Source organism: Centropristis striata, chromosome 19, assembly GCF_030273125.1.
Source record: "Centropristis striata isolate RG_2023a ecotype Rhode Island chromosome 19, C.striata_1.0, whole genome shotgun sequence".
Taxonomy (NCBI): Eukaryota; Metazoa; Chordata; class Actinopteri; order Perciformes; family Serranidae; genus Centropristis; species Centropristis striata.
This window is the reverse complement of record NC_081535.1, coordinates 34,421,171-34,442,884: the sequence shown is the minus strand read 5'-3', so window position 1 is coordinate 34,442,884 and position 21,714 is coordinate 34,421,171. Positions and strand designations below refer to the sequence as shown.

The following is a 21,714-nucleotide window of genomic DNA, read 5'->3' as shown; positions in this document are numbered from 1 at the left end:
TTTATATATATGTTGTTGTAGTTTTTACTTTATCGGGGATATGTAAAAGTGAAATATAATTTTTGGACTTGGAGGTTTCAGCTTGGCCCCACCACAACATATCTCTGTGTCATCAAACATATTCTCCCCTATATATTAACACCATTTTATTTGCTGTTTTTTCATTTTTGCACCACTCAAACATCTTCAGATTCGATATGTTAACTCAAACTTCTCTCATGTTCTTCAGTTTGTCAGTGAAGACAACAAATATGTTTCACTGAAGTCAATAAAACTGCAAATTATACATGTTTAACACAGTTATATTGAGAGGACTTGAGTTATGGATTCATTTTCATAAGAAAATGTATATATTTTCTCCCTTAATCATATAATAGAAGCTGTTTTCTTCCTCATGCTCTTCAGTTTTCTTGTTTTGATCAGCTGTGATGAGCAATTAAGACATTTAACACATACGTATTCTGCTGTTATGGAAAACTGTGTTAAAGCTGTTATTCTGGATAATAATGTGCAGAAATACAGTTGAGTAACATAAACTTTTAATGCTATTGGCAGGCTGAAGAGAGGAATGTAATCAAATATATATTCTTTTGACACAAGCAGCCTTGAAGAATGCTATGAAATTGATTCTTTTTTCATAGATCACACAAATCAATATCAGATGCACAAAGATTCAAATGATATTGAATGTGCTGTCTTTGTAACACAGCTTTATAAGCCATGTCAATTGTTTAGCTTAAGTGATATACTGTGTAAATAAAGCAATTGGCTTATTCTGAGGCTCCTGAAGCCTTAACTTACACACAACGTCCAATATTTGTCTTTATAGAGAGTTTAATGCTCACTGACACTAAATGTTTGAAGCAGTTCTAATGAAAACATTTTTACTGTAAATACAGTGGAAAAGATTTAGACCAGTGAAACCAAAGTATTTTATATCTCATGTTCTCTTGTGGTTTAATCCAAAGAGAAAATGCTAAAGTAGTCTATATTTACAGGTAAATCTGGTTTTATTTTATTTGAACCATTAAGTGAAAATGTGTCAAATAATGACCCACATGCATGAACATCAATAGATAGATATTATATTTATATTAAGACACAAACGCATGTACAGGTACATAATAAACAGGTAAGTATGTTGGATAACAATAATAAAAAGCAGTAATATCACAGTGTAAACATAGTGTTTGAATGTAACTCATGTATTGTACTTCAGTATGAATTCATGTGAGAATATCCATTTGATGTCATTTTAAACTTCTATTCTACTACATTTCTGAGACATTTTGATTGCACTTTTTCCTTTACTACATTTATCCAAGAGCTTTAATTACTTGTTACATTACAAATTAAAATTTTTTTTGTAAACAAAGCATAAAAAGTGGTGATTAAATATGATGTTTTATCCTCTCCTGCTGTTTATGTGTCTGCAGTATGTAAACATAATTAAGATTGTAGGCCCGAAGATGATTTATTAAATGTGCTGTTATAAATCTCCAGACCAAAAAGGTAACAGTCTGTATGTGTTGCAGAAAAAAAGTGTAAAACCTGTTGTAAATCTATTAGCTACAAGCTATTAACCAAAAAAAGTCACTTTACCTTATAAATGTGTCTTTATTTGCTCTTGTATATGATCTATTTTTACTTCTAGTATTATAGCCATTGCATACCTCTTATTTGATATTGTTATTTTTATTATTATTATTATTATTATTATCATCATCTATCTGTCCTTCTGATATGTTTGTCTTCCATATAGTCCTAACATTAGTGTTTTGTGATATTACATTACTTATTCCCATAGTTTACTTTTTCATCATATATTTTCTTAAATTTAAATTGCTGTAGTAATTAAATGTAGTCTGAAAGGCCACAGATCGCTCCCCAAAATGTTCACCTACTGAACTTGTCATTGTGATCGACACACTCGATAATCACCCGCTCCTTAAGCTCGATTTATCTGCGAGCAGCTAGTCATCCCTGCCTCCCTTCCACCTGCACCGCTGACACAGTTAGCCTCCTTAGCACGCTGCTCCTGATAATAACAAGTAATAAAATCATCACAATCCAACTACAGCCATGGCAGACCCAAGAATACGACAAATTAAGATTAAAACTGGAATCGTGAAGAGGTAAGGTTGACTTTCTCTCCTAGATAAATGCAGTTTTGCCTTTTAAAGGAAGCTACGCACAATAGCATCGTTAGGCTAACGAAAGGAGAGCTAACTAGCTTAGCCGGGCCCTGCAGTAAGTCGGACCGCGCGTGTTGGAATGTTTGCCCGCTTAGTTTTAACGTGACTCCGGTGCTTCGGCGCGGCCTGTGTTTGGTTAGCAGGTTTCTTTAGTTGTGTTTGCGACAGATACACGTCAGATTGCCAACACGTTTAAAATAACAACCCCAATGTACTCAAAAGATAGTTTTACTGCTTTTATGTTTTTTTGTAGCTGTAGCTACCATTGATACCACTGGTGCTAGCTGTTAGCCGGCTAGTTAGCTATCACATTGCTTATAATGTTAGCTCTGGCTCGTCTGAAGTGATACAGCTGCTTTCAGACAGTCATAAACGCTGATGGAAGGTTTTACTCACAAACAAGGACCAAACGCAGTGTTTATTATGGTGTTTTATTCACTTAAATTGTTGTAAATATGAATTAAACATTAGCTAGCTGCAGTGACGTACACAAAGAAAACTGCCACATCTTGGCAGATAAAGTAACGTTATACTGCTAAATTATAACAAGACCCTGGTACATTTATATGTATTTAAATCCTCCACATAGTCAGACAGAGCGGACTGTGGACATTAGTAGAGATGCTGGAAGTATCTGCGCAGTCAGGTGACACTGCATTACTGCAGTCCTGCTACTGTTAGTGTGGCCTTTGATCAGATGATCAGATGGATCAAAGGGCCGACAGGTTCACTGTGACACAGCACTTCATACTGTCTATTATTACTACTATTGTCTACTATTGTCTGTTCATTGTGTGGGTATTGTGCTGTTTTATATTCAACACTGAAACCTGTTTTTTTGTGTGTCTTCAATCAATTTGCAGAAACCTAACTGAAGGTACTACCTCTTCAGTATCAAAGTTGCATATTTATGATTACATTTCTAATTTGTGCATTAACTTGCATTAATATTTGTGTTGTAACAGATGGAATGTAACTAAGCTAAACTTCTGCGGGGAGCCGAATCAAAATTAGTTGTATAAGACCACTAGCTGCAATGCTTTTCTTTTTTTTTATAACTTTCTTTTTATTGTTTTTCCCTTAAAGCAGTGTAGAACATTATACATACAAGTAAAATAAAACAAAACAAAACAAAACAAAAACAAAACAAAAAAAACTAACATCAAAAAGGGAACATGTTGGATCATTATATTTCTACAGTTAGATCCTGTATTAATGTCACTGTGATAGTCCTTGCCCTGTCGTTTTTTTGTATTCTGTCCATTTCTCCCATTTCCGGCAGCATTAGCTGTAATGCTTTTCAGTGAAAGCAATACATAATTCCCTGTGTGAGAAGGCCTTTACTGTAAAAAGCAGCAAAAGGAAATGTGAAGTTTGTCATCAAAGCATGTTAACATCTCTCATCTTGCTCATGTGTTTTCATATCATTTAGGAGCACTTTGTCCCTGTGATGCTCAATTCAACTTGGCTTTTCAGCTGTTTTAAGAAAACGCATGTTGTTACAAAACCATAAACTAAGCAGCTGATCTGAATTTTACATGTGCATGCACTTACCATGACTTTTATTCTGGACACATCCAGAATATTTCTCATGATGTTTAAATCAGAATAAGAAGCAAACAAAGACAAGCATATGACAAATGGTGTTAAAGGTCCAAATACAGGTGGCAGTATATCGGATATACAGTCTTTGTATCGTGTCTGTTCTACGACAGTACAAAAACAATAATGAATAGAAATTCCAAAGATCTACATGCACATTACAAAATAAAGTAAAATAATGTCCTGTAGCGTAAAATGATTGTTTTTTCCTAGTCTCAGTGACTCACACTGTCCTCAGCTTTGTCTCTGTTGCTATTGTAGCTGACTGGTAATCTGTAGTTCAGCTCCACTGTTTCTTTTTGATGTGCTGTAGTGTAAACGACCCGTACGCCAGCTTCCTACGGTGGCATCAAGTTTCCTGAGCACAACTCCAGCTTGTGAACTTTGGTTCAGCAGTAGCCCGTCCACATGAGAACTCCCATTGCAGGCTTTTTTTTTGTGCCAATTGAAAATTCGAATGAAGAGTATTTGTTGACAGTCCTTACAATATTAAATCTGTTTTATTTTATACATTAAATCAAGGACAAAACATTAGTGTTTTGATGTAGGACCTGTCAAGCTCATCTTCTACTTTAACCCTTTGATGCACAACATGGGTCAAAAATGACCCGCATTCATTTCCCATTTTATTTATTGCTTGCTGTGTTTTTCTGTGCTCTATCTTTTGATATCAACTTATTTTATGATTGAATATTGTAAATATTTTTTACATATCTTGTTTTTGCTAACAACAAATCATTATTTTCATTTTGCTTCTCCTAATTTATGAAGAAAAAAAGTTTTTGTATTATTACACAGCTAACTACTTGGCTAAGTAGCTTGCTAAGCTAACTACTTAGCCAAGAAGTTAGCTAAGTAGTTAGCTTAGCAAGCTACTTCGCTAAAAAATGGATATGGCTCATTTTTCACCCATGTTGTGTATTAGAAGAGTAGTGACAGAAAAAGGGATTTTATTCAAAAATTAATAAAGGAAAACATAGAAATTAGGATGTATGATGATCAAAAACAAACTAATTGAAGAAAACCTGGAATACTGAATGATGAATTATTGCAAAGATATAGAACATAAAAACTGTCGGGTCACTTTAGACCATGTTGGGCATCAAAGGGTTAAGTCGGCCTATTAATAGACCTGGCATCCGTTCTTGATCTAAATTTGTAGAATGTACTAGATTTCCCATGCTGGAATAGAAAACAGTGATATTAAGAGGTGTGGTGGGATAATGTTCTGGGTATAGTAGTCTGTGTAATAGACTGAGAGCTTCTCTCGTCGATCAGGCAGACCTCTAATTCCCTCCTGTCACTGGTGATAGTGTAATGTGCTATCGATCGTGTTTTGATGAGGGTCAGATTACTAACAGGCTCCCTGAGGTGTTGATGACGCTGGCTGGATTTCCCATAGAGGATAATGTCCAGTAAGATAACAATAGTGCTCTTCATCAAACTGTACTGTCCCTACCTAATGTACTGATGTTTTTTGAGGAGTATACTGTGTGATACTACACAGATATTACATCTCTTCTCCTCCTGGCAACTATCTTGACATGGAGCCGTGATAAAGCTCTTCGGTTTAAACGTACAGACTGTCATTGGTTTCTGTCTCTTCATAATCTGGCGTCCCTCCCGTTCAGTCTCTTTCTCCTCTGTCTCTCCTCTGTCTCTCCTATTGCCTTGCTCCCTCCCTCCCTCCCTCCTCCTCTTTTTATATATTGGAGTTTAGAGGAAACCTGCCTGCTCTTTTAGCCGGGCCTATTTCCACTGGCTTTTGCACATTCCAGTCAGTGCCTTTTCTGCCCTAGCGAGGCGGATGCCCTTAATAAAATGACAACAGTAATTTGCCTTTGTCATTCTGGTCCCAGCACAGACTACATCGTGGCTCAAAAATACAGTGCTAGAGGAGGCGGCCGAATGTGTGTGTCGGCTGGCTCTAATTCCCTTTTTTTCTATTTTCCAGAGAGCTGCCTTTTCCATTAAGCCTGAGGTGGCAGGTCTATTTAAAACCAGCCACGACCCCACCCCTCATTCACACAGCGCTCCAAGTCTGGGAGAAATAAGAAATTAACATCAGGACTGGAAGGGGAGGAATGGACATTTTGTTATTAGACTGTCCTTCAGTTTTATTCAAATTATTCTAGCCTTCCTTCCTCCATCTTTCCCCTCTCTTTGCCACCTTCTTTGACTCTAAACAGGTGACATCACTCACTCTGCATCAAGCACGATAGTGGGACTGATATTGCATATGGTGCCTGTTTAAAAGCTTCTTGATGGAAGCGTATTAGAACGAGTGGTAATTGATGTAAAATATGACAGAGTGCCGTTGGCTTCCTTGGCTAAGCAAGGAGCAGTGCAACACGGAGGGAAGGGTCTCCGGTAATGTTACTGATTAATGAAGGATCACTCACTTACGCACACGCAGCTGATTTTATGAAAAATTAAATTTGTGTTGTCATTCCGACAAGCAGGCACAGCCGGAAAAAGACCATTAGTTGGGAATCATTATCAATAGCGATATTTTCAAACTCCATTATGCCAATCAGGGTCTGAATCTGTTTAATAGATTTAGTTCCATTTGGCCTGTAATTGATAAATAATCAAAATTTATCAATGTACTCAAGCCCATTTTCACTAACAATCAAGGAAAAGAGGCCCATTTACCACCTGACTTGGTCCAAATTAGGGACTAAATTGATGATCAATTAATCTCTAAAAAGGACCAGTAGTGTGTGTGTGTTGGAGGCACAGTGATAAGGTGTCAGCTAAAACACATGATACAATCAAACAGGACAGAAAAATGTATATTTGCTCGTTTACATAACATGAAAAAGTTGAAAGTTATAGTTGAAAATAAACAAATTCAGTATTTATTTAAAAAAAATACCCTTGACGATGAATTAAATCAGAATTCAGTGTGTTCTACTTGAGCAATGATAAAAAATTATCAATATTGGTTTTGAAATATTAATCATTTCACTGCAGACCCTCACCTTGAATGTTTTGGAAATAAAGTAATTTAATTAAAAGCATGCAAGTCAGCGATGTCACTAAATTCACTAAGTGGCTCTGGCACTCGAAATCCCTACAATAAATTAACGTGAAATAGGCAAAGCACATAATTGTGTATGTGATAATATTTCAGAATTATCATCTTGTACTACATTATGCTCATTACTGTTTGATGAATGTTTCATTAACAGTGAGATTCAGATATAATATATACATTAGAGATCAGATTAGATTAGTTCTGAAAAGATTGGTAGAATAGTTGATAAATCCATCCCTAGGAAATTAATAGTTTAATTTGATACAAATTTCAATCTCTGGTTGTAGAGAGAACATTTTGATGATTCACTGCTTTATTAAGCAGTTTTAATAAATTTATAATTCTGGTTTTCTAACTGTTGGAAGCGCAAAACAAGCACGTCAACTTGGGTTTCCAGGTGATTCCCACTGTTGTTAATACTCAGTGAGATGTGCCAAAACAAACAATGAATCATGTAATTTAATAAATCATTGACAGATTAACTGATAATGCAATTATTGTTAGTTGCACCACTAAATTAGATTAAAATACTAGCTACTCTTTGATATTAGCTCAAAGAAGGTTTTATTCAGAAAGTTTCAAAAGTATCCTGATATTGTTACAAATATAACATTATCCATGCCGTGCATGTGAAATAAACCCACCAAATGTTTTGGTTTGATGTTTGTGGTTATTATCCAATTAATCCAGTATTCCCATAATTGATTTTGGGGTAAACTTTGATTTTTAAAGAATTCCATAATCATCTTCAGTCGTATAAGGGATTTTCAGAAACACAAACAAACCTAAGTTTCAACAGAATTAATGTTAGAAATATACCTTTTATTGGCCGTTGTAATACCTCTTGACTCAGCCTGGTATCAACAAATGGCATATGAATAACACACACAATTGTTTCATGTGTTCTGCTTTCTGCAGCAATATAAGACGCTCAAAGTAGGAGCTCTGAAAATCAGCTGATAAAGTATAAAGAGTGAGAAAGTCCACATAGGAAAAAGGAGCATAACAGGGTGGATAGATGGTCAGTTCATTGACTTATTTGTGTTCACGACAAAAACTTGCCACCGGAACTTTACATAACAAATATACTTATTCAGTTATTTAGTAGTTTTCTAGGTAAATTCACAATGTTAACCACATGTTTAAATGTGCATGTTTTAAAAGCAAACGAAAAGCTTAATTTATCTGCCTTCTTATCATGTTTCTTTACTAATAATTGCTCAATTGTTTTGTCTATTGTATTTACTCTCGAAGAAATTGCATGAAAGTAAATATTTCCCCTCAGCTCCACTGTGCCTGGAAAAAGACGTTTAAAGCCCAGTAGTGAGCATTTTTAACAAAGTGTCTATGCAGAGCAGCTAGCATCAGATAGCTGTATTTCTAAGAATATTTTAGTGTAAAAGTGAAGGTTTGTTCCAGAAATAAAGCATCATATTAACAATTCATGGAAAGCATTCAAGGACATTTTTGAGATTTGCCAGTGCAGCCCAAGGTTATTATAGTTAACGAAAACTAATGAAATAACGAAAACTAGAATTGAAAAAACATTTTCGTTAACTGAAATAAAAATAGAAACTAGAGTTTTTTAAAAAACGATAACTAACTGAAACTGTATTGTGTGGTTACAAAACTAACTAAAACGAACTAAAGTTATAGTGAAAATGTCCGTAGTTTTCGTTTTTGTCAACTTTTTGAATTCATAACTCAGTGTATTTATTTGAACATGCAACGCATGGTGAATATGTTTACTGAGACTGGGATGTTTACACTAGAACCAAAATACAAAACACCCAGAACTGTAAGAGTTAATAACCTTATTGGGGCTGAGATGATAAACCAAAGGAAATAAAGGAAACATTTATTATGACTTCTTTGAATCACGCACCCAACAAATACCCCATTACAAAAAAACTAAAACTAATAAAAACTAAGCATTTTCAAAAACTAAAAACTAAACTAAAACTAGAAAATTCACTGTAAAAACTAACTAAAACTAACTGAATTTGAAGAAGGACATTTTCACTATAATTTTAGTTAGTTTTAGTTAGTTTTGTAACCACGCAATACAGTTTCAGTTAGTTATCATTTTTAAAAAAACTCTAGTTTCTATTTTTATTTCAGTTAACAAAAATGTTTTTTCAATTCTAGTTTTCGTTTTTTCATTAGTTTTCGTTAACTATAATAACCTTGGGGTGCACTGGCATATCTCAAAAATGTCCTTGAATGCTTTCCATGAATTGTTAATATGATGCTTTATTTCTGTAACAAACCTTCACTTTTACACTAAAATATTCTTAGAAATACAGCTATCTGATGTTAGCTGCTCTGCACAGACATTCTGCATTAAAAATCACAAGATAATTCTTCGTAAATGTCTCTCCAATTTAAGAAAAAGCATTCACACTTTCCTATGGTCTATGTCTAGTACCATCAGGTTGAATGCACTTATTGTAAGTCGCTTTGGACAAAAGCATCTGCTAAATGACATGTAATGTAATGTAAAAGACAAAAATTCTCAACGAAATTAAAACTAAAACTAATGAAAAATCCAAAACTATTATAACCTTGGTGCACCCTGCTAGGACTGGGCGATACGGCCCTAAAAGATTATCACGATATTTCAGGCTATTTTTGCGATAACAATATTCTTGACGATATTACGAAATACTTCAAAAGATATAAAAAATATGATTTTTTTTAATCTGTATCAATAATTAAAAATCTAAAATGTAGTTTGAAGTGCAAATCTCAATAGTTGCCAAATACAAAAAAATTTACTCTTGACTCTTGAGTATGAGCAAATAATAAAAATAACCATTTAGGGGTTCCGGGGGCATATTTTAATGACATTTTGTAAAGGAGAATAAAGGTTCTTGTATGTTTTATTTAAGGCATCTTATTTTGACAGTCTTGTAAATTCTGTGGTGGATTCTCTTAACACACTGTGCTCTTATTTTGAAAGCTGCATGTGTTTAGCGACAGGAAGTAAGTAGCTTTTTGTGATTAAAACAACTTTAACCACTACATCAAGAAGTAGGAACGTTGCCAATATCATGATATGCATTTTTTTTAACCATAAAAAAAATATACCGATATTATCGTGAACGATACGATATGGCACACCACTAACCCCATTACAAAAAAACTAAAACTAACACTAAAACTAATAAAAACTAAACTAAAACTAAGCATTTTCAAAAACTAAAAATTAAACTAAAACGAGAAAATTCACTCTAAAAACTAACTAAAATTAACTGAATTTGAAGACAAAAATTCACAACGAAATTAAAACTAAAACTACCGTACTTTCCGCACTATAAGGCGCACCGGAGTATATGCCGCAGCAGCTAAATTGAATGATGTGTACATATATAAGCCGCACTGGACTATAAGCCGCAGGTGTTTTTAATGTTTAATCACCATATGTAAAATCCATAGATTTAGGAGGTAACCTAGTGGCCGTTAGCTGTAAAAATCCATAGATTAGCCGCACCGTTATATAAGCCGCAGAATCGAAAAATGGGGAAAAAGGCGCGGCTTATAGTCCGAAAATTACGGTAATGAAAAATCCAAAACTATTATAACCTTGGTGCACCCTGCTCAGAATATGTTGAGTATACTATGTTGAGTTTCATATCCCAGCTTTGGCTGATTTCAACCAGTGTTGTGTAGCAGCAGTGAGCAGGAATGATGTGTTCGCTGGTTGTTATTGAGGTGAGTATCTGGCCGTCCTGCCGGAGATGATCTCACTGTGTCTCCTCAGTCAGAGGAACGTTGGGGAGAATGAGGATAGATGGCCTCGTCTGGAGGAGGTGACCATCACAGCCTGCCTCTTTCATGCTTTGGCCTATATTATCTGTCTGGGAGGCCGCACGTTTATGTTTCCTGTTTGATGGAACAACACTGTGTCACTGCCTTTAACCACGGAGTCTCTTCTCCTCTCTTCTTGTCTTCAGGCTGGCCAAAGAGAAGATTTCATACAAAACTGAGGCAACGCAGCAGGAGGAGAAGGTCGAGCGGCTGAAAGCAGAGGCAGGAGACGAGTACGTCATCAAGAAACAGGTATGTTTTTTGTTTTTTTTTTAATATATTTTTTATTGGAAATTAGCATTCATAAGCATCGGTACAAGACATAACTTATTCCACAGCTGTTTTCCACATTTTTGTTTTTTAAAGCGTACATTAGAACAAAGAACCACAAAAGAAAAATAAATACAAAACAAAACAAAAAACATAGTATTATAATAATATTTAGGGAGGCAAGAAAGCAGAGAAACATTAACAATTATGCTAATAATGCCAATACATAAATAAACACGGGATGCCAAGTATGCTCATTAAAAAAAATAAAAAAAGATTTTAAAAAATACCTTAATAAAATAAAGGAAAATTGGATGCATCAGATCAACTCCAGTGTTTCCCACAGACCAGATAGCAATTTGTGGTGCTCCACTGACACCGGTGAAGTCCTAAATTCTTTAAATATATCACTTTATTGACATTTCAAACATTTTTAGGCGAGAAAGTAGCGACTTAGATCCCCAGTGCGTCGTTAATTTGTCTAAATACCAGCTGTTTACACTTTTGTTACGCTACTCAAGCTAGCCGTCGTGAGCAACGCACTTCCGGTTACATCTACAAAAATAAAACGCCCGTTACAACGATAGAATTTGTGCTTTTACTTTGAAAACAGGAACAGACCTACCCTCGATGTAGCTAGCTTGAAGTAGCTGTTTTGACTGCTCTCGTCCCGTTAACGGCATTTAAGGAAACCATTCAATAAGCCTTAACGTTACCGGAGAGTGTTGACAGCTCTGAGATCGACCCGGTTCATTTAAAACATTTATTTATTGATGTGAATGTGGTGTCTTCTGTGCGTAGGCTAACGTAATGGACGTTACCGTTTTTTTAATGTCCTAGTAAGGAGAAAAAAATAACAATCATTTTGTGGCGGTCGGTCTCCATTATGTGGGGGTGCGCCACAGAATGGTCTATGTATGGGAAACACTGAACTCAGTTGGGGTCCAGAGAGGTGAGGGTTCTCACATATGTGATGACAGGCTGCCATCTTTTATAAAAATTGGCTGCCGAGCCTCTCAAGGAATATTTAATTTTTTCTAAAGACAGAAAATACCTTAAATCACTCATCCATGAAGAGGCAGGGGGAGCGTTTGGGCTTTTCCAATGCAATAGAATACATCTGCGGGCTATGAGCGAGGCAAAAGCAAAAATATCAACAGGTATGTTCTTACAACAAGTATGTGTCTTAACTTGAAGATCTTCTCGTTTATCCATTTATCATTGTCACTTCCCCCGTTGATCTTAGCTAGCGAGTGAAGAGGTTTCGTCTCCCGTAGTTAGGAAGTGGATTCTATCTTGATGGTTTGAGGAGCCCCTCATTCATGTAATGAGGTCAGCACACAGTGATAATGAAGAATTAGGTTTTGAGAGCAGAATCATTAGTGATTTTGTAATTTGCTTGATGCAGATGTAATTATATCATGTTACTTTAGAGGAGTTTGATAATTACTGACACATGCTGGTAATTTAGTGTCCCCACCCTCCTCTCTATTGTCTCACTGGCATTTGCATGTGCATTGAAGAAGAAGGCATCACATTTATGTGACACATGCAACACTTTTTTAAAGGTTTCTTCTTTTTTTAAATTGAGCCGGTTGAGACAAAAACACAAGGACTAGGATGTGGTCATCAGTTAACAGAGACAGATACACGGGTACAGGTCATTAGACAGGAATTTAGGCCAAAAAAAGGTTTAAAATTAAATAAAAGGCATTAATCAGTGTCTGTTTCCAGACAGTAACAATCCAATTTCACACTGTATTTCAGCAATGATAACACATGGCTGAAGGGATTGATATGTCTGTTTATTGATTGATCAGTTGGGTCATCACTTTGGTGTGAACGGAAATATCTCAAGTACAGACATTGATGATCTTCAGAGGATCAATCTAGTGTCGTTTGTGATTCCCTGTGTGTTATTGTGAGCATGCAAACATTAGAAGAAGCCCAGTAGTGAGCATTTTTAACAAAGTGTGAATGCTTTTTTTAATTGGAGAGACATTTACGAAGAATTATCTCATGGATTTTTTTAATGCAGAATGTCTGTGCAGAGCAGCTAGCATCAGATAGCTGTATTTCTAAGAATATTTTAGTGTAAAAGTGAAGGTTTGTTCCAGAAATAAAGCATCATATTAACAATTCATGGAAAGCATTCAAGGACATTTTTGAGATATGCCAGTGCACCCTGCTCGAAATATGTTGAGTATACTATGTTGAATTTCATGTCACAGCATACAGACATTCATGATCTTCAGAGGATCAATTCTAGTGTTTGTGATTCCCTGTGTGTTATTGTTAGCATGTTAGCATGTTAGCATTAGCTAAGCTGTGTCTGAGTCCAGCCTCACAGAGCTGCTAGGTTGTAGTAATCTAGATTGTTTTGGTGTGAGTTGCTGGTGTAGATATCAGCATGTCTGAAATATAATTTCCCCATTGCGGTATAAATAAAGGATTATTTTATTGTGATTTCTCTCCAGTTTATTGGGAATATATGGCACTTTGCTTTAAGGAAACTCAACAGCAATGTGTCTTTCCCAGAATCATTACCCAGTTACTCATGATAATCCACACACCTTACTGTGAACACTTTGCATGTACTATAAAGAAAATAGTTCCTACATGAACTGCTCGTCTCTAGATGTGAGAAAGTTTTGGTGTTTTGAGCAACACAAGTGAAGTGTGATTATAGTAGTATAATAGTAAATATAATGTATATTTGAGAGAAGGCATCTCACTCAGCAATTCAGGGCAAAACAATCTAGACTGATAAATTGAACTACTGGTAATGGGAAAAAAAATTATTTTTCATATGGAGGTGAATTGTCCCTTTAAGTCTTGTTCACCTTTCTGTAGTTGAAGGGTGTAAGATTTTTTTGCTGAGGAGCTTTCCCTGAAATAAAACATCAAATCTTAAACCCAGTATCCTTGACAATAAATGCCTAATTTTATCCTCAAAAGGTTGAATATATAAACGGTATCAAACTTTGTGTGCATGGTCCATGAGTTCTGGGTTTTTTTTTTGATTGATTGAGAATTTATTTGAACACAAATAAAAGATGAACATTTAAAAACAAACGAACAACAATAAATACAAGACAACAACACAAACGAAACAACAACAAGACTCAACACTTATTTGTGTTCAAAAGGAGTCAAAGCTTATTAAATCCCTGTTCCCTATGTTAATTTACTATATTCAGTTATATAACAATAATATTTATATATATGTATGTATAACACATAGTAATGTAGTTTATAAACTCATTATTAACACACATAACTTGTTATTAACTTACAAACACATAAGTACACATACACCCATGTAGTCATAATGAGACAACAATGAACAAACAAACAACAATAACACACAAAAAAGAAAAAATAGTAACACATTTAAAAAATAAAACGTCAACAATGACGTCATTTTAACACCCGTTTTCATCCCAACATCGAGTGAAAACATGCTTTTTATATTTGATTTTAAAGTGTTTCATGTTTGAAGATTGTTTTATTTCTTCACACATCCCATTCCATATTTTAACTCCGCTGAATGAAATGCAAAACCTTTTCCTATTTGTATGTATTTAAAGTTTCAAGTTGATCTGGATTGAACTTGTTCATGTTTGAGGCGGGGAGGAACTGCAGAGCAGCTCAGCTTCTGATCATGTTTACTGGTAACATTAAAATTCAGAGTGTGTTGTGTTTTGTTTGTTCATTCATGGGGCGGCGGCTCGGGCTGAGCAGCAGGCTTGGCTGGTGTTAAATGGGGAGATTGGGAGGCCAGATGGATTATGGTTGGAGATGAGAGGTCTGAGGCAGGATGGATTAGAGGTTTTTATTTTAATGGAATCAATACGCTGTAAGTGTCATCTTTATCCAGCACTGATGGGATCATTCCACTGCTCTGGGAGGGCACCGTGACTTTTCTCTGTTCCTGCTCTCTCTGCTTAGTCTGGCTCACCTTGTCACATCTAGATGGCAACCAGCTCCACTAGTTGTCTAGCGTCCTTCAGCGTGTCAGTTATTCTGCCAGCCTGCCTCTGTATGAGTTCATCTGCCTGCCTGTTAGAGAGCACAGCCGTGTAATGTGCATGTGTGTAACTGCGTACATGTTTTGACTCTCCAGCTCGGCAGAGGGCTAGGTGAGGAAGCATCTGTCATGAGTGAGTGTGTCTGACAGCGTTAGCCAACTCTTCTCTGCTCTTTAGGGTGCCAGCTGGGGGAATTCCACATTATCCGCGGCTGTGAAAGTTCCCCAGGCTGTAACACAGTTTCACTGCAGGCGTAGTAATACCTCTTTACGCCTGATCACAGTGCCCTCGGCTTCAGGGCTTCTTCATTTATCCAGGTGTGCAGTCAGATCGAGGTGGTCCCCTGCTGCCCAACTCCCTGCCCGGTCGATAACTCAATAACATATTTCATAGCGCCGGCTTGTTTGGAGATGTTAACCACAGCAGAGTGAATGTGGGACACCCTGCATGTTTCTGTCCAGAACAAGGCTCCAACCAATGAGTACGCCTGTATCTAGCTGGTTCAATTAATGTTCCTCACGCGGAAAATACATGTTTTTTTCGATGATGTGTTGAGTTTGTAAATGAAAAATGATACCGGGAGCGGTGGTGAGAGGAGGTCCAATTAATAAAGAGGAGGATGGAGCTGATGTGGTCTGTGTGTGGTTTCAGATGGAGGTGTTGCAGGAGTCCAGGATGATGATCCCAGACTGCCACCGCCGCCTGACCATAGCACACGCTGACCTGCTGCAGTTATTAGTAAGTGTGGAAACTTTTTACATGTCACAACTGCATTGATGAAACTCACAACCTGTTTATATTACTGCTGTCGCTGTTACTCATTTATACCCTTGTTGAACGTTTATGGTGTGATTGTATTTTGTGAGATATTGTAGACATATGGGTGGTTGACGTGATGCTCAATTTTTGTGTTCCCAGTGACAAATATTACTAAAATTTGATAATATTTCATTAAAATTAATGTTTTAATATGCAATTCATTCTTCTACATCTAATCCATCTGCAAACAATGAGTATCGTTCTTCAACTATGCAAATATTCTGTTTTGAACATGACATTTGTCCACCGGTGCAACTGTCCGAGGTAGTAAAATAATGTAAATTGATACAAATATTCATAACTAATATGCCTTGGGCTTATCTATCTTATCTGTCCAACATTCTCTGAATTAAATAATTACTTTATTCTTTATTTTGTTGCACCGGTGGACACATTTTAGGACTACCACACCAAAAAGTTAATAATATGCTAAATATATGAAGAATTAGAAATGGACACATTCAGTTTTGAATTATTCACATATAAGGGAATATAATTGTATGTCATTTGACATATATTTTATAATTATTCTTTTTTTTACTTTGAATTTGAGTTCACATCAACCACCCATATGGAGAAAAACAACCATTTATCATAAATTAAGCCTAAAAGTTAGCTTGATTTTCACACAAAATGGGTTCTTCTCTGCCATCAAGCAGTGAACCTTTTAGACCTTTGTGTTCAGAATCAGAAAGATCTTAATTGTCATTATACTCAAGTACAATGATATTTTGAGATTGTTCCTCTTACTTAAAGCTGATCTGGACTCAATCATGTCCCATAGCACATTTGTGAGTAGGAGAAAGATAAGATAAGATAATATATACATGTGCAAAAAAACAGTTTGGTAAATACAGTATAAGCAGCTAAGCTAACATTTAAATAAATATTAAAAAAATATTCTTCTGTCCTTACTAAACTTACTAACCGAAAGTGGACAATGCTGAATATTTGATGGTTTAAAACTCGAGATGTTCCTTATGACTCATTTCCCTGATGTTTATATGGAGGTTTAAAGACTAGCCAACTAGATTTAAAGTAAGAAAACACCCAGGAAACATTAAATATCATATGTTAAATGCCACTCACGTCTATATGTGTCGTATCAAAATCTGTTCCCATGTCGAACAGTTACATGATAAAGGCTAGGGGTTAGTAGACATCTTTCGTATAAGAGTTTAAGAAAACTGAGACTAAAAAGTAGAGAACTTACCCCCAGTTGCCCAGGAGTTCTTGTGTATATATATCTCCTTTATTTAACCAGGTAAAAAAGTCTTGTTGAGATTTACAAAAATCTCTTTTCCAAGAGAGACCTGGCCAAGAAGGCAGCATAAACGGGACAGGGTTACAACATTTAAAACACAATTAACATGAACAATTAAATACAAATCCAGCCATCACAACATCAATGAAAGAGCCTCAAGTAGAGACTTATAAGGAGCAGTCACACTGACTAAGGGACATTTTTTCTTTATCCTTTAGAATAGATTTAAATTCACCGATGTGCTTGTTAGAGCAGTTTTGTGGCAAGTTTCATAGCGTGTTTCCTGCAACAAGCTCCAGCACAAGGCACTCCCTTTGTCTTTTTATGTCTTATGTGTTTTGATAAAACACGTTAATTGGCAAATATGAAATCTACTTGTGATTCATCGGGAGGTTTAACTTGACAACATGACTGATTCGGTGTGAATGCAGCTTTAGTGAGGCTGAAGTGGAAACATCTAAATTTGTCACTTTCCTCAGATTTTAGTGGCAGCATTTGTCTCAATGGGAGCTTTCTTTGCAACTAGGGGCCATGAAAACGTGCTTTTTATTTTTATTTATTTATTCCAGATAGCATATTTTGGTGTGTCCGTACTAGGGGTGTGCCATATCGTATCGTTCACGATAATATCGGTATATTAAAACAATTAAAGTTGTTTTAATCACAAAAAGCTACTTACTCTCTGTCGCTAAACACATGCAGCTTTCAAAATAAGAGCACAGTGTGCGAACAGAATCCACCATAGAACTTACAAGAAGACTGTCAAAATAAGATGCTTTAAATAAAACATACAAGAACCTTTATTCTCCTTTACAAAATGTCATTAAAATATGCCCCTAGAACCCCAAAATGGTTATTTTTATTATTTTCTCATACGTTTTTTTATTTATTTTGGCAACTTTTTTTTAGTCTGTATAAATATGTCGAGTATTTCGTAATATCGTCAAGAATATCGTTATCGTAAAAATACCCTGAAATATCGTGATAATCTTTTAGGGCCATATCGCCCAGCCCTACTTTCCTTAGATTTTTGTGGTAGCATATGTCTCAATGGGAGCTTTCTTTGCAACTAGGGGCCATGAAAAACTGCTTTTTATTTATTTTTATTTATTCCAGATAGCATATTTTGGTGTGTCCGTACTAGGGGTGTGCCATATCGTATCGTTCACGATAATATCGGTATATTTTTTTCATGGTTAAAAAATATGCATATCATGATATTGGCAACATTCCTACTTCTTGATGTAGTGGCGTGAGGTTAACATTAGCTAACAATTAAAGTTGTTTTAATCACAAAAAGCTACTTACTCTCTGTTGCTAAACACATGCAGCTTTCAAAATAAGAGCACAGTGTGCGAACAGAATCCACCATAGAACTTACAAGAAGACTGTCAAAATAAGATGCCTTAAATAAAACATACAAGAACCTTTATTCTCCTTTACAAAATGTCATTAAAATATGCCCCCGGAACCCCTAAATGGTTATTTTTATTATTTGCTAATACTCAAGACTCAAGAGTAACTTTTTTTGTATTTGGCAACTGTTGAGATTTGCACTTCACACTACATTTTAGATTTTTAATTATTGATACAGACTAAAAAAAAAAATCATATTTTTTATATCTTTTGAAGTATTTCCTAATATCGTCAAGAATATCGTTATCGCAAAAATAGCCTGAAATAAGATGTTTTAAATGAAACATACAAGAACCTTTATTTTCCTTTATAAAATGTCATTAAAATATGCCCCTAGAACCCCCTAAATGGTTATTTTTATTATTTTCTCATACGTTTTTTTATTTAGTTGGCAACTTTTTTTAGTCTGTATAAATATGTCGAGTATTTCGTAATATCGTCAAGAATATTGTTATCGTAAAAATACCCTGAAATATCGTGATAATCTTTTAGGGCCATATCGCCCAGCCCTACTTTCCTTAGATTTTTGTGATAGCATATGTCTCAATGGGAGCTTTCTTTGCAGCTAGGGGCCATGAAAAACTGCTTTTTATTTATTTTTATGTATTCCAGATAGCATATTTTGGTGTGTCCGTCCACCCAGCGTTTGTCCATCAGGACTTAAGTTGATATGGTGAGAAGCAAACATAAAGCATGCATGTCTCAGGGTCATCTCAATTAAAGCAGAGCAGCAGTCAGGCAGCTGCTGCTGTTAGTGACTCACAGGAGAGCTGGTGGAGGCTGAGGGAGCTAACCTGAATTAGCAACATGTCCCTTCCCACCATCACTCATCCTCCCGCCGCTCCTTCATCCTCCCGCCGCTCCTTCCTTTAGACAGACATGCACATATGCACACGCTCATCACAGCTCGTTAGCGGCGCTGTCACTTCAGTGACCACCTCAGGAACTCACACACACTTGATTAAAGGCCATGGACGCCATACAGGCATGTCCACCCCTTAGCTGTTAAATTTAGCTCCTGTTAACATGCTACTGACTGGAATATGACCTCAGGCATTGTGATGACAATCTACACCCTTTTGTTCAAATATTTCTTTATAAAGACAAAAGCTGGAGACAGTTGTGGGTTTATTCCTACATAGCCAGCTGTAATTCCTCATTTCTTGGAGTAGGAAATGGCAATATTGTTCTCAAATGGCAATAATACTAAAGCGTGTGTGTGTGTGTTTGTGTCTTTCCAGGAAGCAGAGGAGGAATTGTGCGAATCAGAGGAGTACAAAGAGGCTAAAAACGTATTGGACTCAGTGAAGCTTGAAGGATGATTTCTGCTCTGTTTCTGTTCTCACTGTGAGATTCACTTGCTTTTAAATGTCCATTCCTTTCGTCAGGCCCTGTTTGGAAGCGTGGAGGCAGCCTGAATCCATTCAGAGTCTCTGTTCTGTTCTTGATGTAATTATTTCTACTGTTTACTGTTAACGTGCCACCACGTTTGATCACACTCCTCCTGGGTGTAAAATCCCACAAGAACACGATAAAACATTCACTTTATTACAGCAGAGGAGTGGCGGCTTTTTTTTTTCTTCATACTAATACACAATCTGGACTTTAAAGGCATGATTAAATACCAGGGATGCATGATATATACATATAAGATGACTGTTAATTTCATATTTGAGTATTTTAGAGAAGTTGAGTTAGTGAGCAAAGATTTAGTCGCTCTGAACAAAACAAATGTAACACAACACAATCAATCAACAGTTCTCACTCTTCAAAATAATTTGCCTTTTTTTCAACATCAAAATACTTCAGAAACATACTTTGGCACACATACATGCACACACACGCATGCACACACAGCATTTTGCATAAGAATTCTAATTAAATGCTGAAATAATCTGTCAAATCAATGTATTAAATACTCTAAATCAAGAGTTTTTTGGACTTACTACTGTTGTTGCATTAAAGAAAGGGCTGGGTATTGTTTAAAATAATTGCAATATCAGTTCTATTACCCTTAAAGTTATAGCAATTAAGAATTTATTTGATGCCTTTTTCGTGTTGCCAACTCTATGTTTGGCTAGTAGCTGCTGCCATAGTGGGCCAATCATATGTCGCATTAAATCAAAGAACGGTTGTGCTGATTGGCTGCCAGCAATCTGTTCTGGGTGCCCAGAAGGATGAATGAAAGTATCATTTCACTGTAGAACTCTTGATGCTTCTTGGTTATTTAGGTCAAAACTTTAGTTTTGAGTGCTGTTACCACCTCGTTAAAAATCACTTTATTTACTTTTTATTTTAGAATCCTTGCAGAACGAAAATGGAATGAATAGAATGAATGTTGCAAATTGCAATCCTTCCTCTGAAACTGAGATAAAAACCATGTTTGGACGCCATGTTTTGCTCTCTAGTCAGCGTGCAGATCTTTTTTTCTTCTGTGTTTATTGGAGGATTACAAAATCAACTTTAAAGATGCAGACTTGAGGCTAAAACAAACAGACTTCTTCTTTTCTTTCTTCCAAGGCTGCAAGAAAGAACTGTCGTCCTTCTGTTCTTGCAGCTCTGAGAGAGAGAACAACTTCTCTGTTTATGTATTCGCCTTCAGCCAAGTCGCCACAATATGTTTGCATTGTATTTCTGCAAACCACAGATTGGCTGAATCTCGATTTTTGTTTTTGTTTTTCAACCACAAATATGGCGAAACGGAACATTTTTGAACCGTTGCACTGAACCATTCTGATGAAAAAGCTTTGCTAACGAAAGTCTAATGTATGGAAGATCATTAGGACCAAGTTGGAGAAAATCTAATGAAAGGAGGGAAAAAATGAATTATGCTTTTAAATCAAAATATCGAGAATAAAGTCACTTTTTGAGTTCTGTAAAGTAGACTTGGCTACAACCTGATTATCTAATATATGTCTAAATAAAATCACATAGATTACATAAAACCAGATTTTCCTAAAACAATAGAATATCTTATTAATGTTTCGGGAGATTTTAGTAATACTACACCCTTAAATATTGTGGTAATTGCTCGTATTATGACATTGATGACATTGTCCCAATCCTTCCGTATAAATAAAGTTGCAAACTCAAACAAAAACTTACTACAAAATGAAATGGTTACATTTAGGCAACATAACTACACGGTTAAGGTTTGGAAAAGGGTTAAAATAGCTACTTTATGTACAGCAGTGTTCAAAATAATATCAGTCCAATGTGACTAACCAGATTAATAAGGTTTTTACTATATTTTTTATTGCTACATGG

The 21,714-nt window shown here is 35.8% G+C and overlaps 1 protein-coding gene across 1 annotated transcript; it reads left to right on the top strand.

Moving 5' to 3' along the window:
* The first annotated feature begins 1,977 nt into the window (after positions 1–1,977).
* tbca (tubulin cofactor a) lies at positions 1,978–20,468 on the top strand. Its single transcript, XM_059358079.1, has 4 exons — positions 1,978–2,135; positions 10,794–10,899; positions 15,600–15,686; positions 19,689–20,468. Exons 1-4 carry the CDS (start codon positions 2,083–2,085, stop codon positions 19,767–19,769), a joined length of 327 nt encoding a protein of 108 aa, XP_059214062.1. The 5' UTR covers positions 1,978–2,082; the 3' UTR covers positions 19,770–20,468.
* The last annotated feature ends 1,246 nt before the right edge of the window (positions 20,469–21,714 follow it).

Excerpts from the sequence above, each read along its gene's own strand:
- tbca (XM_059358079.1), top strand. The coding sequence starts at position 2,083 with ATGGCAGACCCAAGAATACGACAAATTAAGATTAAAACTGGAATCGTG. Across the intron at positions 2,136-10,793 it reads AAAACTGGAATCGTGAAGAG|GCTGGCCAAAGAGAAGATTT; the intron begins GTAAGGTTGACT and ends TCTTGTCTTCAG. Across the intron at positions 10,900-15,599 it reads AGTACGTCATCAAGAAACAG|ATGGAGGTGTTGCAGGAGTC; the intron begins GTATGTTTTTTG and ends GTGTGGTTTCAG.